The 25,813-nt window shown below is 43.8% G+C and overlaps 1 protein-coding gene across 3 annotated transcripts in view; it reads right to left on the reverse strand.

The window, feature by feature from the left end:
• Positions 1 to 3,040: 3,040 nt before the first annotated feature.
• CD4 (CD4 molecule) overlaps positions 3,041 to 25,813 on the reverse strand; it is a 28,914-nt gene continuing 6,141 nt past the window's right edge. For 2 of the 3 annotated variants that reach the window (XM_017670757.3, XM_017670756.3), the window contains exons 4-10: positions 7,469 to 7,627; positions 6,892 to 7,137; positions 5,526 to 5,861; positions 4,563 to 4,763; positions 3,915 to 4,036; positions 3,522 to 3,589; positions 3,041 to 3,180 (exon numbers count right to left, since the gene is read on the reverse strand). In XM_017670757.3, coding sequence (XP_017526246.1) covers positions 3,150 to 3,180; positions 3,522 to 3,589; positions 3,915 to 4,036; positions 4,563 to 4,763; positions 5,526 to 5,861; positions 6,892 to 7,137; positions 7,469 to 7,627 — 1,163 coding nt within the window. In that variant the 3' untranslated portion in view covers positions 3,041 to 3,149. The remainder of the gene's footprint in view (positions 3,181 to 3,521; positions 3,590 to 3,914; positions 4,037 to 4,562; positions 4,764 to 5,525; positions 5,862 to 6,891; positions 7,138 to 7,468; positions 7,628 to 25,813) is intronic. The other variant, XM_017670758.3, reaches the window with a different exon arrangement.

The raw sequence follows: 25,813 nt of genomic DNA on the forward strand, positions 1-25,813 counted from the left end.
GGGTGGCTGAGCTTCAGTGAGCCCGCGGAGGGGGATAAGAGGAAATCCGGTGAAACCCTGAACAGAGTAGAGGCAGGAAGGATGGGCATAATGGCTTTGGGGTAAACGGGGTTAAAAATGGGGCACAGCGGTCTGAGGGGCTATTTCCTGTCGAAGAATCTCAGACCCTTGCCCTTCCTGAGGTGTAGTCCACCCCCCACCTTTGTCTTCCCTCCGGAGCCCAGTACACCCTAGTTGCCATGGCAATGGCCGGCCAGAGGGAGGTGGAGGGAATTGGTCAGAAGCACCCCCCCTACCCTCCCGACAGCCCTGGACCACTTCCCACCCACCGATCCCCAGGCTCAGCGGGTGGACTCCGGAGGGAAGAGAACGGGACTCAGAGAGGGAGGGAGGCTGGAAGCATGTGAAGGACAGAGGGAAGGGGGTGAAGGACAGAGAAAGATCGGAGGCAGGTGGGAGGAGATCTGGGGGACTCCGTGGCAGATGGGGGTCCCTGGGCCTTCGGGGCGAAGGGGTACGGTCGGGCGGCTCCTCCCTCCTGCCTCCCACCGTGTTCTCCGGGGCAGAAACAGCAGGTGGCTGGGGAGGAGGGGCCAGCCCGAGGGGAGAGGAGGCGGCCGGGGGCAAGAGGGAGGGGACCGCGGGGGACCGGGCGGGGGTCGTCTTACCTCGGGCAGCTCCCAGCACCGCCAGGGAAGCGCGCGCGCCGCGGCTCCCGCCGCCCGCCGCCGGCGCCCGCCCGCTCTCCTACTCCCCTCCTCCCGCGGGCGCCCTCCCGCCTCGGCCCTGCCTCTCGGGCGCAGCCCGAGGCTCCCCCCGCCCTGCCCCCGGGGCGCTCAGGCTCCCCAGTCCCGGAGTCCCGCCGGAGCCGGGCGGGGGCACCGCAGGCTGGGCGAGCGGACGGGCGCGGGGCGGGCAGCGGGACGACGGCGCCTTGGAGGGGGAGGGGCGAGGCCGGCGCCGCGGCGGAGGGGGCGAGCGGAGGGGGGCGGCTCACGGCGAGAGATTCGTGTCCTGCCCCCACCCCACCCCAACCCGTGTCTCTCCACGAACACAAGCTCCGAGAGGCAGCTGGTGTTTTCGGGAGCGAGGAGCGAGCTGTTCGGGGAGGAGGAAGCATGTGTCACTGTGCGTGTCCGTGAGAGCCTGGGGCGCAGCTCGGAGGGGCAGCGCTGGAGCTGCCAGTGAGGGGCGGTCGTGCCGGAGCCGGGGCTGCCTCGGGGTCGGGGACTCGGGTCTGAAAGAATCCCCCCTCACAGACGGCGACCACCCCCTGAAACACAAACACACTTCTGTGGGATGCACACAACTGCCACGCACACACTGCAGTTTCTCATAGTCCCTTTTCCCCAACACACACACACGCACACACACACGCACACACACACGTGTAGAGCACACACAGCCGCTAGTCTCCCTCCCTCAGTGGATCAAACGCCTGTGATTAGTCAGCCTCCCACAGGCACACACAGGGAGGGCCCTTTGGGGTGGGTAGGTGGGTAACCAGCCTCCAAAGACTTTTTCCCTCCTCAGGGAAACTTCCTTTCTTTCCCGGGACTAGCTGGCAACCTCTCTGGGTCAGACCCCAAGGACCAGAAGATTCCGGGTCCCCAGAGAAGAGTCCACTTCTCCCTCTTTCTCTCTTAGTGCGCGCACGCGCGCGCGCGCACACACACACACACAAATGAGGAAGAGCATCTTCTTTATAGTAAGTTCATTGTATTTTTCTGTCAGCTCAGGGGGCAGGGTAGGGAATGGGCAGAAATACAAAGCAAGCCATGGGGAGCCCTGTCAGCAATTGGGTGTTCTCCCTGGAAGAGGCAAGCTGGAAAGGAAAAGGGAAAGAGGGTAGGGACTGAAGAAGGTGGTGAGAAAGCACAGGAAGAAGAGGCAGAGGAGTCTGGGGATGAGAGAAGCCGATCCAGACGCAAAAGACTACTATAACCCCAGCTTCCTGTTCCTGAATGGTTTGTGTGGGATGAAGGAGAGGGCAGGGCAGGGACACGGAAGCCCAGGGCTATCACCTTTCACAGGAGGTCCCCTCAGAGGGTTCACCCCTGGCAAAGCTCACCTTCCAGAAGGTTCTGCAACAAGGTGAGTGGCTGGTCCCTGGGCACTCTCTCCCGCAGGTCCTGTGCTCTGATTAGGGGAACTGAAGGCTCTGTCCTCTGGTAACAGGATTCTGCTGCCAGCAGTGGTGAAGGAGAGATTTCAGGTAGGGAGGCCTCCCTTCATGTTCCTGAACTCTTTGAGGCAGGCCTTCCCTGTGGTGGTGTGCTTCTATGAATCCAGAGGTACGTAGTGGGCATTGATGACTAACCAGCCACAGAGGACTGTGTGACATTGTCCCCGTGTTCCAGAAACAACAGTGGAACTAAGGGTCAAGAGACCTGGGCTAGTCCTGACTCCAGCATTTACTAGCTGCATGGTCTTGAGAATCATCCGACCTCCCTGAGTTCTGTTTCTGGTCTATAAAGTGGAGATTCTAATTTTGGTCCTGTTACTACCAGCCTTGTAGGATTTTCATAAGGTTCAAAAAAATAGACAAAGAATGTGAAACTGGTTTATAAATTGAGGCATGCTGCTGGGGTGATAAGGAACTGTCTGCACAAGTGTGGGCTGTGTATGTGGGCGTGTGTCCAGGGGTGCCTGTGTGCACAGGTCAGGATGTGAGCCTGCAGCCCTGCCAACAGGAGAAGCAGATAGAATGGAGCACTGGGGACTGGCAGTCAGGAGGCTTTGGGTCTGGATCTGTCCTTGACTGGCTGTGTGATCTTGGGGTAGTCCCTGCCCTCTCTGGCTCCAGTTCCTCTCCCATACAATGGCAGTCCTGTACTTTAGACACCCAGCTTCACCCCCCAGGCCAAGCGGGGATGGTCCTGTGGCTCCCCTGGAGCCAAGAGGGCAGCAAGGGGAAAAGCTGAGAAGAAATAAGGGCTGGGGCTTGGGTGAAAAAGAAATGGGGAGGAAGTGGTATGAGGGAGCCTCTGGAAGAGGAGGACCAACAGCCAGCTGTGGACAGGAAAGCAGGAGATGGCCGGAGGCGCTGGGATCTGCTACATTCATCTGGTCCGCACGCCCAGGAGCCCAACGAAACTGCAGGGAAGACCGCTGGGAGGCTGCAAGTGGAAAGTTCCCTGCCTGGTGCCTCAAATGAGACTACATGTTTTCTGGAAGCGGCTGGAGAAAGAGAAAAGAAGCAGGTCTGTTCCTCCCCAGCTCCTGTGCATTCTCCATGGCTCTGCCGCCCCACTTTTCTCTTCCAGTGCAGTGATGGCCTCTGGGCCACAGCTGCTGTGCCACATGCAGGAATATCACAGGCCAGCTGCTTCTTCCTTCTGCCTCCTCTCTCTGCCTGCTTCCCACCTCCTCTGCCATTCCTTCTCACCCTGCTCTTCTCCCCACCTCCATTAGCCCTGTCTCCTCACCTCCACCCCTCCTCCCTTCCCTGTCTTGGCCCCCTTGCCTAATTCCTCCTCTCTCTTCCTCTCACCCCTTCCCTGGCTCCCCCAGTTCCTTACTGGGGACACTGGCAGGTCTTCTTCTCACTGAGGAGTCTCTTGATCTGAGACACCCGCTCTGCCTGGCGCTGTCAGGAAGAAGGAAGGGAATCATGAGGGTCCCAGGCCTCCAGAAGGGAAGTTCCCCTTGGAGGGGGGAGTGGGGAAGGCTGGGAGAGGAGAAGCAGTCCTGTGGCTGCAGCCATGGGTCCCAGAATGAACTCTGCTCCTTCCTCTCCCTCCTTCCATGTGGGATGGGGGCAGAGCCCAGCCTGCAGTGAGGGAGCTCCGCGGTGGGCAGAGGAGCCACAACAGGAGCAGGTCACATATACAGGGCACCCCGGTGTACAGACTCCATGCAGGGTGCTCCAGTGCCTTATAGGGGCCGAGGGGAGTCTGGGGAGGCTCACTCACCCTGCGGTGCCAGCACTTAACACAGCAGAAGATGAAGAACCCAGTGAAAAGCAGGCCTGTGATCCCACCCAGCACTGTAGCCAGGAGCTTCAGTGAGACCCTGGTGAGCGCTGTGGATGAAACTGACAGAAAGAGGTGTGTTCAGCCTCACCACCCTCCATCAGGGACAGCTCAGGCCTCGCTGCCCAGCCACATCTGGGTCTGACCCGTGGGCTGGGAGAGGGGCAGGGTGGGCAGGGCCCTCACAGACCACAGGGACTAGAGGGGAAAGGCTAGGGAAGGGGTTTTAAGGTTTTGAGTCCACAGGGCTCTCTGGGGAGCTAGAGACAGCACTCCAGGCTGCTGTGCCCTGTGTGTGCATGCGTGCACACCTGTCTGGAGAGGGGCCAGGGTCGGGGTCTCTTGGCCAGACCCACCCAATTCCTGGGTTGTAGACCTCAGGGAGCTGGGAACTTGTGGGACTGTAGGTGGGAAGCACTTCCCACCTCACCTCATCACCCCTGACTGTCGATGCACCATGCAGATACCCTCCCTTCTCAGGAATGGTGGTGGTGTAGGGGAGCAGACTCTGGGTGCTCTCTGCCAACCCCGGGAGAGCTGAGGAGGCAGGACTTGGGGCTAGGCCATGGAACCAGGATCCTCACTCACCCTTGACCTGGGATTTCAGCAGGACTTTGTCCTTGTCACTCAGTACGCACTGCCATGCCCCCACCTCAGGGTTGGACACCTGCACCAGCTTCTGCTGATTGGTGACGTTGGCAGTCTGGTTCTCCAGGCTCAAGCTAAGCGTCAGCTCAGGGGAGGTGGGTCCCAGCACCTCACAGGCCAAAATGTCCTGGGACTTAGTCACTGCAGAGAGACAAGAGCCTGAGGCTGGGAGCCTGGACCTCTGGGTTCCCTGCAACTCAATGCTCTAAGGGCATTAAGTAGGGCAATCAAAATGATGCTTTATGTGCATGTCCTTCTTTGAGCCTTTCAGAGCACATTTTCATGTGGTTATAATAGAGAAAGTGCAGCTTTTGAGGTCTGACAGTCTTGGATTTGAATCCCAGCCCCACTGCTTACATTGTGTTCTGTAAATTACTTGACAGCCTGAGCCCCAGAGAATAACTAAATGCACAAATACATGTAAAGCTCTTGAATGGGGCCTGGCATGTGCTAAGTAAGCATCAAGAATTAGCCATTATTATTTGGGGAGTTGCTCTGATGATTGAGAAGATAAGTAAAGAACTCAATGCAGCACCTGACACCATCATCACCATCCTATGAAGTGCGGATTTTGTCATCCCGTTAGGAGAAAGCAGACCCACAGTATGGGGGCTTAGCTGGGTCCCATAAGGGTGGACCCAGGCAGAACCAGAGCTCTGATTCTCAGTGGGTGCCCTCCTGAGGTTCTCAGAGGAGCCCTAGGCTGGCTCATGGATGTTAGGGAAAGACAAGTGGATTCCAGTCTCAGTTCAAAATCAGTCCCCAGACCAGAGAGCCCTCGATCAGCCCCACCAGGCAGTCAGGGCCTAGGCATCCCTCCTGGGGCCTGTCCTGCTTGCAGGGAGCCTTGGGTCAGGCCCCTCCACCACTTGCCCCTGCACACCCCCCAGCCCAGCTCCTCACCTTTCATCACCACGAGGTTCACTTCCTGGTGCAACTGGCCCTGGGAGAGAACCAGGGTCAGGTTTCCAGAACCAGCATGGTGATGTGAAGCCTGGGGCAGAGTGAGGCGGAGTGGGAGTGCCTCCCCAATCTGGAGCTTGAGGTCTGGGAGAACCTTTTTCACAGACACCTTCTTGTTCTCCAAGGAGAAGGTGACCCAGGACTGAGGGCTGGAATCCCCCACCGCCTGCCACCTCAGCTCCCCTCTCAGGCTCTCATCTTCGAAGGTAAGTGGGAAGGAGAAGGCTGCCGGCTCCCCCTCTTTTGTATAGACCGCAGTAGAATGCTTCCAAAATGCTGAAGGTGGGAAGGGAGAGAACCTGGTTGGAAGGATGTGGGAAGGGGGAGAACCTGGGTCGGAAGAAGGTGGGAAGAAGATGTACAGGGTGGGGTAGGCATGCGGTGGGCGTGGCAGAGGTGGGGGGACCAGCTGAGTCCAAACACCTAGGCTGCCATCTCAGGCCCCTAAATTCCTATCTTCTCCAAACCTCTGTAGTCTTTCCAACATGTTCTCATGGCTCCTCTGAAAATCCCCCCGGGAAAGCCCAGTCACAGGGGCCCTCGCCTTCCTCAGGGTCCCTGGAGCAGCGGGCATTTGGCCAGCACTATTTAGTTGCATAATTTATCACCCTTCCCAAGATAGGAGCAAATACTTACATTGGGCTCCCTATGTGCCAGGCACCATTCTAAATGTCTTATATGCATTAATTCTCACTAAAACCCTACAAGGTAGATACTATCACCATGAGCATCATATTACAGATGCAGAAACCGAGGCACAGAGGTTCAGTAACTTGCTCAAGATTGTGTGGTTAGGTCAGAGCCAGGATGTAAATCTGGTCCATGTACTAACCACCACACTACCCTACCTTGTGTCACATAAGCACTGGAGGACAGGATGGGGTGAGGGTGGGAGTAGGTCCTGCATTCTGGGCTATTGGTTCCTCCCAGGTCCTAGTTCAGGCTTCTAGAGGTGCAATGGGGAATTTCACTGTGGCTGACTTGCTGGTGTTAGACTCCCTGAGTCAGTGGAGACGCCAGCTTGGTGGGAATGGGGAACTGAGGCAACAAAGAAAATAGACGCCCTGGACATTGCTCCTGTGGAGCCCCCTACATCCTTACATCCCCTGTCCCTTCCTTCCTCCATGCCCAGCACCCTGAGGAAGAGAGGGCCCAGTGTACCCCTCAGGATGGGCTTCAACTCTCAAGGGGCTGGTCCGAGCCTCCCCCAAACCCAAGCACCAGCCCTGGGGCAGAGCAGTGACATCAGAGAAGGTCTGTGGCCACTGAGGCTGGGGGATACTGCAGGGGGAGGAGCTCCTCTTACCCAGCACCAAGATGTTTACTTTGAACACCAGTGTCTTCTGGTTCTGGGAGACGGTGCACGTCCAGGTGCCACTCTCCTGCAGCCCCAGCTGGGACAATGAGAGGCTCTTGATCCCCATTTTGCTTTTATTCCATGGGCCTTTCCATTGCACTGAAGGGTTACTACCAGACGGGGTCTCCAGGGTCAGGGTCAGGCTCTGCCCTGCCAGCAGGCGGATGTTGCTGCCAGTGTTCGGGCTGGTGGTCACTGTGGAGGGACCAGGTCACCTATGTCACACACACATCATCCCCAAGGAGAAGGGAAGAAGCTGGGAACCAAGAGCATCTCTCCATTACTCCGACCCTGCCCCAGGCAGGGCTCCATTCCCCTCCTCCTCCCCCTCCTCTCCTCCCGGTCTCTCTCCCTCCTTCCAGCCCTTCCCCTCCCCCTGCAGGGCCTGAGGAGGGTGTGAGGAGACATGGTGGCCAGTCTGGTCTGAGTCTGGACCAGCTCAGGCCCTGGTTTTGGGGTGGGGATGGGAGCTGGAACAAAGGGAGGTTCGCTGGCGGTATCTTCATGCCAGGCCCACCCCACTCACATTTGAACACCAGCAATTCCACCTCGATCTTTCTGTCTTCCACTTCACAGATGTAAGTCCCTGAGTCTGTTATTTCAAGGTCTCTGATGAGCAGAGGAAATGATCCCTGGTCCCACAGGATTTTTTTTGTGTCAACTCGAGTTTTCAGCTTGGAGGGACCTGGGAGTAGAAGCCATATGGGGGAGTTGGGGTACCCTGGAGACATGGCAGCCCCAGCGAGAGCAGTGCCCACACTCTTCTGATCTGAGTTGCTAATCTCTTGCAGAATTTGTTCCTCGCCCTAATCAGAGAACCTAGACCAGTAATGAGATTCCATTGCATTCATGTACCTAGCTAGGACCCTACCTCACTAATCCAAAAGAAAACAATATCCTTATTTACAGATCACCAACTCCTACATGCCAAATACTTCATACGCATCGTCTCAGGTCATCTTCACAATTCCGAGAAATCAGCACTGCTTTGCTTATTTTGCAGATAAGAAAACTGAGGCTCAGAGAGATTAACTAGTTGCCCAAACTCTTACTTACACATTGTCGGCAGGAACATAAACCAGTACACTTTCTTTGGAAGGTAATTTGTAATAGGTACTAGAATCACAAATGCACATACAAAACCAAACATCAGGTTAACCGCAAGAAGATAGGTTAAGTAAATTACAGTGCTGTTCAGTGGAACAAGGAAACCCTTAATACTCTGAGATGGAATAATGCCTAAGAAACACCATTAACTGAACAAAGCAAGATATTAACCAGCTACCATTTCTTTAAGAAGAAGAGGGAAATCTATTTTTCTGTCTATTTGCCTTGAATATGAACAGTTATTTCTAGAAGTAAACATAGGAAAATGGTAACCTTGTTTGCCTCTGGGAGAGGAAATGAATACCCATGAGACAGGTATGGGAGGGGGAGCTTTTCCCTATACAACGTTGTCTACCTTTCGAATTTTGACTTCTAAGTGGTGGAGCCAGAATTCAATTCAGGCCTGTTGGATACACTCTGAGAACTGCCTCTGGAAAGTTCTTCAGACATGGACATGTGGTCCCCTCCAGCCTCTCATTTATCTTACAACCATCTCCAAGAAGAAGTTCTCTTTTAGCTACCCGTGTTCTGGGTGTATGTAGCAGCTGCTTCAGAATTCCTGAAGAGGAGAACTTCAGAAGCTAACATTGCATAGCAAACACAGTTTTCTACTTAGAATGAGGGATGGGGTGAAGGTGGCTGAGATAAAACCCCTACCCTCAACCCCCTGGGCACTACCTCTGCCTTCCTGAGCTACCGTACGCCCTCTCACTATCTGTCTCAGTGTAGGAGACTGGATGCCATATTGGCCAGGCATTCCCCCTTCTCTCCCCTTCCAGACCTCACAGTCCCCTCCCCCACCGCTCACTGTCATCATCTTCAGGGACCTTTCCGGAAATCCTGTAGTCCTGGACACGCTCCCCCCGGCACGCCAGCACTCACCCACCTCCCCTTTATCAGTCCCTTTGGTTCCTACCCAACTGGCTCTTTCCCCTGGATCTACACATTGGTTTAGTTCCCCATTTTTCTGAAACCCTACTACATTCCTTACACAATTTATCAAACTTCTTGAAAGATTAGCCTCCTCTGCTTCTGCCCTTTTTCACCTCCTCTGATTCACTCTGTATCTAAGCACCATCCCCTTTTCTTCATCGTGGGCTGTTGTTCTGACATTCACATTTAGGTGTTCCCCCGGACTCTGCCTTGGACCCTCTTCCCCATTTCTATAGACATTCTAAATTCCTCCTCATCCCCTGTCAGCTCTGCAAATGACTCCCAAATTGATATTTCTAGCCCCAACCTGTCCCCTCACTTCTGGACCCACATTCCCAGTGGCCCAAGGGATAACTCTATCTGAATATCCTGTCATCACCCAACACTCATTGGTTCAAAGTGAAATGTACCATGTTTCCTTAGAATCATTCCTCCTCGTTGCTTCCCTTTTCCCTTTCTGGGCCCATTTGCCCAGGCTGGCCCATACTTCGGAAAAGCAATTACAAGGTGGTGTGAAAGGTCTAAGGGTATGGGGGATAAATTCATGGCGGGAAAGCAGGAGTGCACCAAGTCTAAAGGAGGTATAGGCAGTGGACTAGAGGAAAGGGAAGCAGCGAGGACATCCAGGAAAGGGGAAGGCTCCAGGAAAGCAGCACAGATAACCATCACATCTGAGCAGCATGGAAACCACCTGGCATAGGGTTTTCCAGTTGGGAAGCTGTGGGAAGTGATGCCGAGGGGATGAATGTCCAGCAGAGACCTCTCGGCTTAGTCTCATGGTCTCATGGACTAGGCAGTGACATGCAGTCACATTGCTCTGAAAGTCTGCAGCAGGTGGAAGGGAAATCAAAGCAGAGACTTGCCAGCAAGCTTTCACTATAATCCAGGTGAGAGGCACGTGGCCTTAGCTAATGGTGGTGGCATTTCCATGGGAACAAAGACTATGAAATAGAAAAACACTGGGTGACCAATGGGAAACAAGGGATTAAGTAGAGAAATATAATTGACTCTGTGGTTCAAAAACTGGTGAGTCAGGAGAGAGACACTGCCACTGTCAGGAACTGAGATGTTGGGCAGCGAGCTGTTCCTGGAGGAAAATCAAATCAGAGAAACAGAACAAAAGCATTGACACAAAAGACAAGAATTTTTAGAAAGGAGCACATTGTTTCAGTCTCACTGGGAATCAAAGAAATGCAAATTAAAACAACCATAATATGTTTTTCAACTATCAAATTAGAAAAAAAAAGTTTAAAATAATACTACTCAGTGTTGGCAGGGGTGCTATTGAAAAAGGCACATGGTTGCATGAACTAGATTAATTGTAAATGGATGGAACCTTTCTGGAAGAAATCTCGCAGTGTATACCAACTATTTTTAAAAGTTCATATCCTTCACTGCATTTCTCAAACTTTATCCTTAAAACAGTAGTTTAAAAATGCAAACCAAGATGTAGGTATAAAAATAATAGTGTTGTGAATAGGATACAATGTTAGACAAAAAATTAATGGCCGTGTAGTAGAGTATGTTAATGTGATGGAATATTAGGTTGGTGCCAAAAATGATATTTACCAATACTTTTTAATGAAATGGAAAATATACATACATTTTTAAAGTTTGTTAAGGTACTCTTTGCATTTTGAGCTAGTTATTTGAAGCACAAAAATTATACAGATTCAGCAGCTCCCTTTTCCCTTGCTCACCCTTCTAATACCGCTGTAAACAGTTTGGTGTGGATTCCTCCATGCTTTTTTCTTTGCTCATGCAAACCTATGCACATACACTGAATTTTTAAATTAAAATTGGATTAGATTGCATAAATAGCTTACTCTTTCTACCTAACAACATATGCTTTGACATCCTTCTAGGCATATATTTATGCGGAACTTCTTCATTCTTTTTGTTTGTTTTGAGGTTATGAAAGCTAACATTTTTATTCTGGTGATTTTTTTAATTAAACCTTTTATTTTGAGATAATTGTAAGACATAATACAGAGAGTTCTTGAGTACCTTTTACCCAGGACATCCCAATGGTAACAACCTGGGAAGCTATAGTACAATATCACAACCAGAATATTGGCATTGATACCATCAAGATACAGAACATTTCCAGAACCATATTGATACTGTCCTTTTCTAGCCACACCCACTTCCAGCTAAGGCCCTTCCCCCACGTAATGCTTGGCAATCACTAATCTGCTCTCTATTTCTATAATTTGTCATTTAAGAATGTTCTATGAATGGAATTATATAGCATGTTACCTTTTGGGATTGGCTCTTTCACTCAGCAGAATCCTCTGGAGATTCATTCAGGTTGTTATATGTATCTATAGTTTATTTTATTTATTTCTGAAATGTATTCCGTGGAGATACATATATAGAGAAATATGGGGTGGATATAACTATTCACCCCATTGAAAGACATGGGTTTTTTTCTAGTTGGTTATTATGAATAAAGCTGCTATAAACTGCATACAGATTTCTGTGTAAACATAAATCTTCGTTTCTCTGGGATAAATGCTTAGGAGTGCAGTTGCTGGATTGCTGCATATTTAGTTATTTAAGAAATTGCCAAACTATTTTCCACAGTGGTTGTACCATTTTGTGCTCCCATGAGCAGTGTACGAGTAAACCTGTTTCTCTGCATCCTCACTAGCATTGGTGTTGTCACTATTTTTTTTTGGTATCATTACTCTACAATTACATGAGAAACATTATGGTTACTAGATTCCCCCCATCACCAAGTTCCCCCCACATTCGTCATTGCAGTCATTGTCCATCAGTAAGATGTTGTAGAATCGCTACTTGTCTTCTTTGTGTTGTACAGCCCTCACCATGCGCCCCCCCACATTATACATGCTAATTATAATGCCTCTTTTCTTCCCCCACCCCTTTTCCCTCCCTTCCCACCCATCCTCCCCAGGCCTTTCCCCTTTGGTAACTGTTAGTCCAATCTTGGGTTCTGTGATTCTGCTGCTGTTTTGTTCCTTCAGTTATTCCTTTGTTTTTATACTCCACAGATGAGTGAAATCATTTGATACTTGTCTTTCTCTACCTGGCATATTTCACTGAGCATAATACCCTCTAGCTCCATCCATGTTGTTGCAAAATGGTAGGATTTGTTTTCTTCTTATGGCTGAATAATATTCTATTGTGTATATGTACCACATCTTCTTTATCCATTCATCTACTGATGGACACTTAGGTTGCTTCCATTTCTTGGCTATTGTGAATAGTGCTGTGATAAACATAGGGGTGCATTTGTCTTTTTCAAACTGGGCTGCTGTGTTCTTAGGGTAAATTCCTAGGAGTGGAGTTCCTGGGTCAAATGGTACTTCTATTTTGATTTTTTTGAGGAACCTCCATACTGCTTTTCACAATGGTTGAACTAGTTTACATTCCCACCAACAGTGTAGGAGGGTTCCCCTTTCTCCACATTTTTTATTTTAGCCATTCTAGTAAGTGTGTAGGGACATTGCATTGTGGTTTTAATTTATATTTCCCCAGTGACTAATGATGTTGAACACCCTTTCATGTACTTATTTGCCATCTCTCTATCCTCTTTGGGGAACTGTCTGTTTATGTCTTTTGCCCATTTTCTAAAGGGATTGTTTGTTTCTTTAGTATTGAGTTTCAACTGTTGTTCACATATTATAGATGCTGGTCCTTTCTTGGATATGTATTTTGCATATACTTTCTCACATTTTATAAACTGTCTACCTTGAAGGAGGCCTTGCCTGAAATACTGTTCTCCTTGCTAATTAATTTCCTTTTCCTGCTCCATTTTTGCCTTTAAAAACCTTTCCTTTCTACAGGTCTTCAGAGTTTCTTTCCATTTGCTAGATAGAATGCTACCTGATTCATGAGTCATTGAATAAAGCCAATTAGATCTTCAAATTTACTGTTGAATTTTGTTTTTAATAGATTTGGTGGCAGTGGTGGGATCAAAGGAATCTTCTGATGGCATTCAGGACAATTAGAAACACAGGCATGGTATCCACAAACCCTTTTGAGTTTTCTGTCTTTCTCACCATTTCCAAGGGCCATAGCTAAGTTCCTGTCAGTTCTGAACTCTGCTCTCTTTGCATGAAGCTTCCATAAAGAGATATTTAACAGGATTACTTTTAAGTTTGTAGGCCTTCTCCCCTAAGCTAAATGAAACTAGGAAAAGGGAGAAGCAAAGTGAAAATTACATGGTTAGATGGTCAGATAAGCTTCTTGGTAATATTTAGGCTGCAACACAATTAGCTGCAGAAAGCAGTGCCCTTATTTTCTCTGAAAATAGTTCAAAGTTGGCCTGGCTTTTTACCAGTTCCCAAACTTCCCCTATTTATCTGAAAAGACTTATAAGTATTATAAAAGTTTTTGGCTTTAGGAAACAAAAGTCCTTCTTAGAGGAGCTTTCATTCTTTCCCTGTGTCTTTGAAATGTAAATACTCTACCTGGGAAAGCAATTCAAGATGGCGGTGTGAGAGGTGAGACAGAGAACTCCTCCCAAAACCACATATATTACTAAAATATAGTTAATATAACTAATCCTAAAAAAGCAACAGGAAAGAAGGCTGCAACAGACTGTATACACCTGAAGAATAGAGCAGACCTCACGAAACAGGGTAATGTATCAAAGCCTTGATCTGGCAGGACCCAAGCCCTTCCACCACCCCAGCTCACCAGCCGCAGGAAGAGAAACAGAGCAGGGAGAGGGTGAAAGCCTAGGACTGCTGAACACCTAGGCCTGGAGATCTGCTTCAAGAGCACAAACCTACATTGCATGGTGCTCCGGAGATTAGTGGGGTTGGAAAGCTAAGACAGGCAGAATACTTGGAAAGATAGATTCCAGCCATCTGTGGAGGACAGGGATCCACATCTGGCTGCTCTGGGACAAAGGAAAAGTGGGCAGTCTGAGAGGCTTCCTAGCAGTGAGAGGGCTGCTGAAGGGATGGATTGGCATTGAGCTTGCTGTGTGGGAGAAGGGATAAGTGGACAAGGTTGTCTGGGTGCACTCTGCCCACCAGGATGGGAACTTGCAGGAGCTTCAGGCACTCCATCCCCCTGGCTGGCTACTCAGCTCCGAGACCTCCCACTATGATACACAGCCTGCTGCACCTTCCTTCTGGCTTGCTGGCACTGGCTCACAAACTGGCAGTCCCTGCCCTGGTGTCAGGCCAGCCAGAGGGAGGCCCTGCTTACGGCAGCTACAGACGCAAAGCACAGAGGCTTATACCTGTGTGCTTTGCTCACTGGTTCTGACAATGGAGACAGGCACTGCAGCTGGGAAGCAGGAAACAGCTCTTTCCTCACCCCAGACACCAGCGTTGCTCCCCTGAAATCCCTGACATCACTCCAGGGGCTGAGCAGCTCCAGAGACTAGAGCTTCTGGGCACTAGAGGGAGCCACATATAAATATGAAATGTCAAAGGAACCTGGTTCAAACAAAAATCTCACAAACACTAGAAAAAGGGTCAAATGAAACCAAACTCACCGATCTTCCTGAAAGGGAGTTCAAAATAAAAATCATAAACAGGCTCATGGAGATACAGAAAAATATTTGAGAACTCAGGGACAAATTTAGGATGAAGATTCAATCATTAAGAAATTTCATACAGGAAATGAAACATACAATGGAGGAATTTAAAAGCAGATTCAATTAGTAGGAGAGACAGTAAATGGAATAGAAAGTAGAGAAGAGGACTACAAAGAAGCTGAGGAACAGAGAGAAAAAGGGATCTCTAAGAATGAAAGAATATTGAGAGAACTGTGTGACCAATCCAAACGGAACAATATTCACATTATAGAAGAAGAAGAGAGAAAAAAATAAATAGAAAGTGTCTTTGAGGAGAAAATTGCTGAAAAATTCCCCAGTCTGGGGAAGGAGATAGTCTCTCAAGTCATGAAGGTGCACAGATCTCCCAACAGAAGGGACCCAAGGAAGACAACACCAAGACATATAATAACTAAAATGGCAAAGATCAAGGATAAGCACAGACTTTTAAAAGCAGCTAGAGAGAGAAAAAAGGTCACATACAAAGGAAAACCCATCAGGCTGTCATCAGACTTCTCAACAGAAACCTTACAGGCCAGAAGGGAGTGGCACAATGTATTTAATGCAGTGAAGCAGAAGGGCCTCAAACCAAGAATACTCTACCTGGCAAGATTATCATTTAAATTTGAAGGAGGGATTAAACAATTTTCGGATAAGCAAAAGCTGAGAGAATTTACCTCCCACAAACCACCTCTACAGTGCCTTTTAGAGGGAGTGCTATAGATGGATGTATTCCTAAGGCTAAATAGCTGTCACCAGGGGAAATAAAACCACAGCAAAGTAAAACAATTAATTACTAAGAGGGTGCAAAATCAAATCAACTACCCCCAAAGTCAATCAAGGGATAGACAAAGAGTACAGAATATGATACCTAATACATAAGGAATAGAGGAGGAAGAAAAAAGAAAAAAAAAAGAACCTTTAGATTGTGCTTTTAATAGCATAGTAAGTGAGTTAAATTAAACTGTTAGATAGTAAGGGAATTACCCTGGAACCTTTTTTAACCACGAATCTAAAGCCTGCAATGGCAATAAGTACATACCTATCAATAATCACCCTAAATGTAAATGGTCTGAATGCACCAATCAAAAGACATAGAATCACTGAATGGATAAAAAAACAAGACTCATCTATATTCTGCCTACAAGAGACTCACTTCAAACCCAAAGACATACACAGGCTGAAAGTAAAGGAATGGAAAAAGATATTTCATGCAACTAATAGGGAGAAAAAAGCAGTAGTTGTAGTACTTGTATCAGACAAAATAGACTTTAAAACAAAGAAAGTCACAAGAGACAAAGAAGAACATTACAAAATGATAAAGGGGTCAGTCCAACAAGAGGATATAACCATTATAAATATCTATGCAGCCAACACAGGAGCACCTACATATTGAAACAAATACTAACAGAATTAAAGGGGGAAATAGAATGCAATGCATTTATTTCAGGAGACTTCAACACACCACTCACTCCAAAGGACAGATCAACCAGACAGAAAATAAGTAAGGAGACAGAGGCACTGAACAACTTATTAGAACAGATGGCCCTAAAGGACATCTACAGAACACTGCATCCAATAGCAACAGGATACACATTCTTCTCAAGTGCACATGGAACATTTTCAAAATAGATCATATACAAGGCCACAAAAAGAGCCTCAGTAAATGCAAAAAGATTGAAATTTTGCCAACCAACTTCTCAGATCACAAAGATATGAAACTAGAAATAAATTACACAAAGAAAACAAAAAAGCCCACAAACACATGGAGGCTTAATAACATGCTCCTAAATAATCAATGGATCAATGATCAAATAAAAATAGAGATCAGGCAATATATGGAGACAAATGCCAACAATAATTCAACACCATAAAATCTCTGGGACACAGCAAAGGCTGTGCTAAGAGGGAAGTATATTGCAATACAGGCCTACTTCAGTAAAGAAGAACAATCCCAAATGAACAGTCTAAACTCACAATTAACGAAAGTAGAAAAAGAAGAACAAATGAGGCCCAAACTCAGTAACAGGGACATAATAAAGATTAGAGCAGAAATAAATAAAATTAAGAAGAATGAAACAATAGAAAGAATCAATGCAAGCAGGAGCTGGTTCTTTGAGAAAATAAACAAAATAGATAAACCCGTAGCCAGACTTATCAAGAAAAAAAGAGAGTCTACACACATGAACAGAATCAGAAATGAGAAAGGAAAAATCACTATGGACACCACAGAAATACAAATAATTATGAAATAATTATGAAAAATTATATGCTAATAAACTGGATGACCTAGAAGAAATGGACAACTTTCTAGAAAAATACAGCCTTCCAAGGCTGACCCAGGAATACCAGAAAAGAAATTGAAATGGTAATCAAAAAACTACCTAAGAACAAAACCCCTGTACCAGATGGTTTCACTGCTGAATTTTATCAAACATTTAGTGAAAACCTAATACCCATCCTCCTTAAAGGCTTCCAAAAAGTAGAAGAGGAGGTAATATTTCCAAACTCATTCTATGAGGCCAGCATCACTCTAATGCCAAAACAAGACACAGACACCACAAAAAAAGAAAATTACAGACCAATATCCCTGATGAATATAGATGCAAAAATACTCAACAAAATATTAGCAAACTGAATTCAAAAATACATCAAAAAGATCATCCATCATCATCAAGTGGGATTTATTTCAGGAATGCAAGGATGGTACAACATTCAAAAATCCATCAACATCATCCACCACATCAGCAAGAAGAAGGACAAAAAAACACATGATCATTTCCATAGATGCTGAAAAAGCATTTGACAAAATTCAACATCCATTCATGATAAAAACTCTCAACAAAATGGGTATAGAGGCAAGTACCTCAGCATAATAAATGCCATATATGACAAACCCACAGCCAACACTATACTTAACAGTGAGAAGCTGAAAGCTTTTCCTTTAAGATTGGGAACAAGACAAGGATGCCCACTCTCCCCACTTTTATTCAACATAGTTCTGGAGGTCCTAGCCATGGCAATCAGACAACATAAAGAAATAAAAGGCATCCCTATTGGCAAGGAAGAAGTTAAACTGTCCCTGTTTGCAGATGACATGATATTGTACATAAAAAAAACCCTAAGGAATCCACTCCATAACTACTAGATCTAATACCTGAATTCAGCAAAGTTGCAGGATACAAAAGTAATACACAGAAATCTGTTGCATTCTTACACACTAACGATGAACTAGCAGAAATAGAAATCAGGAAAACAATTCTATTAACAATTGCATCAAAAAGAATAAAATACCTAGGAATAAACCTAAGCAAGGAAATGAAAGACCTATACTCTGAAAACTACAAGACACTCATGAGAGAAATTAAAAAAGATACCAATAAATGGAAACACATCCTGTGCTCATGGATAGGAAGAATTAATATTGTCAAAATGGCCATCCTGCCTAAAGCAATCTATAGATTCAATGCAATTCCTATCAAAATACCAACAGCCTTCTTCAACAACCTAGAGCAAATAGTTCTAAAATTCACATGGAACCACAAAAGACCCCGAATAGCCAAAACAATCCTGAGAAGGAAGAATGAAGCAGGAGGGATTACATTCCCCAAATTCAAGCTATACTACAAAGACAATTTGGTACTGGCACAAGAACAGACCCATGGACCAGTGGAACAGACTAGAAAGCCCATATATAAACCCAAGCATATATGGTCAATTAATACATTATAAAGGATCCATGGATATGCAATGGGAAAATGACAGCCTCTTTAACAACTGGTATTGGCAAAACTGGACAGCTACATGCAAGAGAATGAAACTGGATTATTGTCTAACCTCATATGCAAAAATAAACTCAAAATGGATCAAAGACCTGAATGTAAGTCATGAAACCATAAAACTCTTAGAAGAAAACATAGGCAAAAAAATCTCTTGAATATAAACATGAGCAACTTTTTCCTGATTGCATCTCCTTGGACAAGGGAAACAAAATAAAAAATGAACAAATGGAACTACATCATGTTAAAAAGCTTCTGTATAGCAAAGGACACCATCAGCAGAACAAAAAAGCATCCTAAAGTATGGGAGAATATATTTGTAAATGACATATCCAACAAGGGGTTAACATCCAAAATATATAAAGAACTCACATGCCTCAACACCCAAAAAGCAAATAACCTTATTAAAAAATGGGCAGAGGATATGAACAGACACTTCTCCAAAGAAGAAATTCAGATGGCCAACAGGCACATGAAAAAATGCTCCACATTGCTAATTATCAGGGAAATGCAAATTAAAACCACAATGAGATATCATCTCACACCAGTTAGGATGGCCAACATAGAAAAGACTAGGAACAACAAATGCTGGCAAGGATGAGGAGGAAGGGCAGCCCTCCTACATTGCTGGTGGAAATGTAAAGTAGTTCAACCATTGTGGAAAGCAGTATGGAGGTTCCTCAAAACCTAAAAATAGAAATACCACTTGACCCAGGAATTCCACTCCTAGGAATTTACCCTAAGAATGCAATATCCCAGTTTCAAAAAGACATTATGCACCCTTATGTTTATCGCAGTACTATTTACAATAGCCAAGAAATGAAAGCAACCTAAGTGTCCATCAGTAGATGAATGGATAAAGAAAATGTGGTATATACACACAATGGAATATTATTTAGCCATAAGGAGAAAACAAATCCTACCATTTGCAACAACATGGATGGAGCTAGAGGGTATTATGCCCAGTGAAATAAGCCAGAAGGAGAAAAACAAATACCAGATGATTTTACTCATCTGTGGAGTATAACAACAAAGCAAAAACTGAAGGAACAAAACAGCAGCAGACTCACAGAAGCCAAGAATGACTAACAGTTACCAAAGGGAAAGGGACTGGGGAGGATGGGTGGGAAGGGAGGGAGAAGGGGATTAAGGGGCTTTATGATTAGCACACATAATGTAGGGGGGGCACGGGGAAGGAAGTATAGCACAGAGAAGACAAGTAGTGACTCTATAGCATCTTACTACACTGATGGACAGTGACTGTAATGGGGTATGTGGTGGGGACTTGATAATGAGGGCAATGTAGTAGTAACCACAATGTTGCTCATGTGATTGTATATCAATGATACCATAAAAAAAGAAAAAAGGTTTAGCCGTCTAAGCAGGTAAACTTATTCCAACTTTTCTTTTATGAGCTAGTAAGTTTTGCGATGTTGTACCTGTCTCATGGTAATAATTTTACAACAGAAGCTATAAGGTCCCTGTTTACAACTGTCTGCATGTTTATGTGTGTTACATAGATGTGTGCCATTTTCTATCCCTGGATAGTATTACAAAATATTAATTTGTAGAAGAGCTTTATTTAACTTACCTAAAGAAAATTAAGTGCTTATGTGAAATTCTTAAAAACATAATGAAAACAAACCCAAATGCTTCTCTGGTTCATGTGATCCAAGATAATTTTTAGTAATTAAATGCTGCTTTAAACTTATTGGTTTAATTAAAATAGACATTTCTTCAGAGTTATCAATATTAAAAATAATGCAGACATACAGTTTTTATTCTACCTGGATTTACTAATCAAACAAGTTGATACTATCTCTTTACAAAACTTTTCAGCAAAAAAATAACTTGGTTTGATGAAATTTTCATAAGTAATCTAAACATGATTGTTGAGAACAAGTAAATTAAACAGGTGTAAGTAGGATAAAAGTTTTTAGGTGAATATTTTAAATTTGCCCAAATTTTTCTGATAACCTGAAACCTTAAAATTTTGCTAAGTTATATTAAGTGATGGATGGTCATTAAGTATCTGGATCATTTTCAAATAAGACAAAATACTGAAACATTAATTACTGAACATAAATGATTAGTTAATTATCCACTTTTAGCTCCCTCTCACAGAGGAACTAAAGATATTTGGATTGATTAGTAAAACATGTTTTGTACTACAGTGTAAATTTTACTATGAGAAAACATGTCTCTAGAAATTATAAGAACGCATTATAAATTTGTGAAACAAAATACTAATGTAAAAGTTCACAATTGCTTACCTCTTACTTTTACTAGAAATTACAGGTTTCTAATGTTTAAAAACTTCTAATATATGTAAGTAAAATTACTAGAAATAAGAGAAACATCCTTGTATGCAAGGAAAGTAGGATGTATGTTTTGGTAAAAGAAGGTATGAGAAGTGGAAGTATGTATTTTTGTTGAGGGAAAAGAAAGTAATTTTTTCCGAAAGTGAAGCTCCAGTTATTATTTGAAAATGTTGTGTTTCTCAGAAATACTGAATTTTCTCGTCAATTCCATTATAATGAACTCTCATCAGATCTTTAACAATGGGCATTTTTAAAAGGACTTCGTCATTTATAGACAGTTTATGTTTTACTCAGGTGCTTTTGCAAAAGTATTCCTACAAAAGAGCTTCATCTTCAAGGAGATTTATGGAAAGTACTCTGGCAAGCACAGGCTTCTGTTAACTTCAATATCGTAAAGATGACCTGGGTAAGAATTTCCAGAACAAATGGAAAGAACTGTATTCAAGCAGAACAAGATAGGACTGAATGAATTAATAACATAGAACTGAATGAACTGAGGAGGAGGATTATAATTTTTATGACTTTTTATTTGAAACATTGCTGCTTTAATGTTTTATTTTTTCAGATTTGAACAAACTTTTTGTCTTAATCTATTTATGACAATAGTTTGGTAAAGTATACCTTTGTAAACAAAGACGAAACATTTACTTTTCATCCCTACCTGATCCCTTCAGAATTTGGAAACTCTTGGTTATTCTTTTTATGACAAAATTGTTAGTTTTTACATAAGTTCAGTGAAAGTCTGTTCTCCTAACAGATTACCAAGGCTTTCACTGGAATGTCATATTTGAGAGATGTGTATAGACTCAGATATGACCAGACAGCTTTAAAGATCTAAGGATGACTTTATAGAACTAATAAAGCCCCTTGGAAAAATTGACCTGGTACCTCTCTTAAAAAAAAAAAAAGCAGCCTTTAAAAAGAATGCTCATATGGCCAATCACTATTCTTACTACACCTATATAAATAATCAGACCAAGTTTACTGCAAATTTGTTTTACTGTATCTTTGGTTAAAAAAAAGTCAGGGTGATTGCAGAGAGAAAAATTATGTTTGTACCTTTGTCTATATTAGATTCTAACCTGTTAATTGTCTTTGAGATTTTGTCATATACCTGTAAACTGGACTGGGTCCTCTATTCTCTTAGTTTTCTCAAATATCTGCTACAATTCTCCATACCAACATTTCCAATGTTCTCCCACATTTCTGATTTGGAACCACTAAGAACAATGCCCTTGAATCTCCTTGGAAGGGACTGTACCAGGTCCTCCTCACTACTCAGATGGCAGTCAAACTTCAGGGGCTTGAACCTTAGGTACATATCTTGCAGCTGAAGGACTTGACATCTGGTCCTATACACCAGCTGGACACTTCAAAATAAAATTGACTAGGAAGGGAAGTAGACAGCATTGGTAAATTGCTTCTACCCAAGATGCCAGATCAAGACTTCATACTTTAACTGAACATGAAACCCTTTCTTCTTCCCTTTCTTTCCTTTACTTTGGCCCTGGCCTGGAAAGATAATGCTGTTATCTGTATCTTCCAGGTCATTACTAAGGGGGTCACCCTTCAGACTACAGGATTTGTCATCAAAAGCTCTGATCTATCCACAATTCTAGAGATCTCTGGTCCATTTTCCTGTCTCTGTTAACAACCACAAACCCAGGGAACCTTGTATCCTGCAGACTCAAATAGGAACTACCAGGAGACATCCATGATTCAAAATTAGCTTGGTTGAGCACCATTCCTCTGGTTAGGAATAAATGTAAGTGAATCCATGCCCAGGAACTCTCAACTCTTGAAACTGTTGTGGAATCTACTGCTAAAACAATAGCTGCCCAAGAAAAGTCCTTAGACTCTCTGGACAAAGTTTTTCTTCATAACAAGACAGTCCTTAAGTATCTTCTAGTTGAGCAAGGAGGTGTCTGTATTGTAGCTAATACCACCTGATATACCTGGGTTAGCAATCCTGGGGAAGTTGAAACTCAGTTATATAATATCACTGAACAAGCCACTTGGCTTGAAAAGGTGGTTCCTTCAACAGGGGTCTTTCTTTGACTTACCTAATTTTGATTGGTTTGGGTCTTAGGGACCTTGGCCCTGAAGTGCACTTCAGACATTGGGAATTATCCTGTTTATAATAATCACAGTAGTCTCCCTTGTGCACTGTATTCTCTCAATAGTTTTAAATGCATCTTTACAGCTACTAACCACCAAGCATGATCTCCCTTAGACTAAGATGTCAGAAAAGGAATGAAGAAAATAACCAACTTAAAAATTGTGTGAGGTCATGGCCTGTGAATATCTCAGGGATTAAGAAAAAAAAACATCATGACTTTTGAGTACCACACAAAAAATCAACAAAACTTCAAGAACTTAAGAGCAGTGGCTGGGAATGGTTCTAATTCCTTAAATTTTGATCCCATTTTTCTGTTTAGCTGAGAGTCTGATCAAGAGGGGAGTTGTTAAAAAAGACAACCGGCCCAAAGGGGAGTCACTCATGCTAAGCCCCATGTCAGCAACCCAAGACTTAATTGCTAACCTAATCACAGTTACAGCCTCTCCCAGGAATGTAACCTATAACCCGCCATCTGGAATCACCTGGTCAGCACTGGTGAGGAAATCTTCCTAACAGACTCCTTCTGTTCCTCTTAGGAAAACAACCTTGCCTAAAACAATGCTTGCTAATAAACTTCCTTTTTTCACACCCAATTTCTGCCCTTAAAAAACCTTTCCTTTTCTACTGTTCTTCAGAGCTCCTTTCTGTGTGCTAAATGGGATGCTGCTCAGTTCATGAATTGTTGAACAAAGCCAACTAAATCTTCAAGTTTATCAGTTGAATTGTGTTTTTTACTTTTTTGGATTTTATTTTTTAATGCATTGTATATCATTTGTATGGTTTTACATTTTTACCATGTACCTGTATTACTTTTTTGAGTTATTTTAAATTTAAAATTAATAAAAATAATAAAAGTCCCATCTGACAGTCCACCTATTTTAAGCAATTTAGCAGAATAAAATTCTAGGACAAGAAAATCACTTGCAGAGTTTGTGGGAGTTGACCTGAGCTCTTCCAGAAAGCTTAAGTTATGGAATGGGAACCAGGAGCCCCCAGTCCAGGGGAGGATGCAGGTTGGTTTGATCACAGGGCCTTCTTGAAACAGTTGTTTGAAGGAGGTGAGAACATAGACAAGCAAAGGGCACTTATCCTAGTTAATCTGCTGATTACTGCTTTGTATTTTTATCAGAAAGAGATTGAGAATTGGGGGTTTTGTTAATTTTAGGGAATGGCTTTGGATCAATGAAAGTCCCCTTTTTCTTCATGTCCAAACCTGAAGAATGGACAAGGGTGCCTAGTTGTGACTCTGGGAGCAAGCAAGGACTTCTTTACCAGATATAAAAGAGTTTTTCCCCACTGCACAGAGGCAGGAAGGGGAGACATCCATTTTCAACAAAGATGGTTTCCTATACACGGTGGCCAATTCAGGCTTGGCTGCACTGAGGATAAGTTCCCCAGGAGAGCCTAGGTCTGAACACTGGAAGACCAGAGCTCTAGCCCCAGCTCTGTGTAACTGGGCATAAAAGCTCAGGAAAGGGACTTCTCTTCCTGGGACTCAGTTTCCTCACTAGTAAGATCAGAGTCTTAGACTAGAGCCTTATTTCCTAGACTTTAACCATTCGCATGCCTTATACATGATTTGGGCCAAATCTACCTCTCCTATGTACATAACATCTTTAAATGGATTCACTTTTTAAAATTAAATAAATTTATTTTAAAAGGAAATTTTATATCCTTGTAATAAACAGAAAACCAGTATCACTTGACATAAACAGAAGGCAACTGTATAAAAAAACAAAAACTAAAACTAATGTTATTACAATTATCACTTAAAACTAACAAACCCACTGATAGATCTTAATAGCATAAAAAGAGTGATAACAAGCACATAGCTCCTAATATAATTAAATTGGTAGTACAAAACACCACCTATGAGGTGTTCTTGTAAAAACTTGAATGTGAACTTGATCAGTCTCTGGATTTAACCACCAATCTATAGGAGATCCAAGGGACAGAGGAACATGTTATATGACACTATGGGAATGCAGCCAACTCCTATTCAGAACATGCAAAACTTAACATGACAATTGCCTACTTTCTTCAATCAGCAAGAGGAAGGAAAAAGGGGAATAAATGCATAAACTGAGAGATATAAGGGACAGATTAATACCATACATGAATTTTTATCTGGATTCTGATTCAAATAACCAAATGTTACTATAATGAAGCGATTGGGAAAATTTGAACACTGACTGTATTTTTACTGTCATTAAGAAATTATTTTTAATTTTTAAGGGGTAATAATGATACTGTGGATATGTTTTTTAAAAGGGTCATTACATTTTAGAGATACATGCTGAAGTAATTACAGATTATATGATACAATATCTGGTATTTGCTATAAAATAATATGGGGGATGAGGGTGGGAATGCAGATGAAACAAAATGGACCATGAATTGATGACTGTTGAAGCTGTGTGGGATAAATGGAAGTTCATTATGCAATTGTTCTACTTTATGTATGTTTGAATTTTTTATAACTAAAAGAAAATATTAAAAATAATGAACTACAAATGATAAATCTAATTAACTTATAAAATAAAAAATATATTTATACAAATACATTTCATGCTGATAAGGTTTTGTACTTTTGACTCATATAATGCTCCTATTAAAGGCCACACACAGAAGAAAGAAGAGTTACTCAAAGAAGAACATGAGGATGAATTTTATGTGGAAAAAAATCTCCTTTATTGCAAAATTTGTTCCTAAGAAGTATTGAGATCTTAATTTTTTTCACTTTAAGAGCTAGAAAACAGTCATTCTATTGCTTTTGATGAAAGTAAACAAAGTATCATCATGGGTCTATCATCATGGGTCTGTAGCAATAGTATTCATGAAATTATAGGTTTTATATGGTAGTTATTTCCCTGATAATCATTAAAATAAATCCATGAACATTAAAATAGTGAAATTATAATAGATCACCAAAAGCTATTCCTTAGGCTACCAGCAGTTGGAAACTCTGAACTTGGAGAGTGGCTGAGTCCCTGTCAACCTGAACCTTCTGAGATCCCAGAGTTGGCTAGGAACAGGGCTCTGACCCCAGGGAGTTCAATCTTTAGTGTTTTCT

Source organism: Manis javanica, chromosome 15, assembly GCF_040802235.1.
Source record: "Manis javanica isolate MJ-LG chromosome 15, MJ_LKY, whole genome shotgun sequence".
Taxonomy (NCBI): domain Eukaryota; kingdom Metazoa; phylum Chordata; class Mammalia; order Pholidota; family Manidae; genus Manis; species Manis javanica.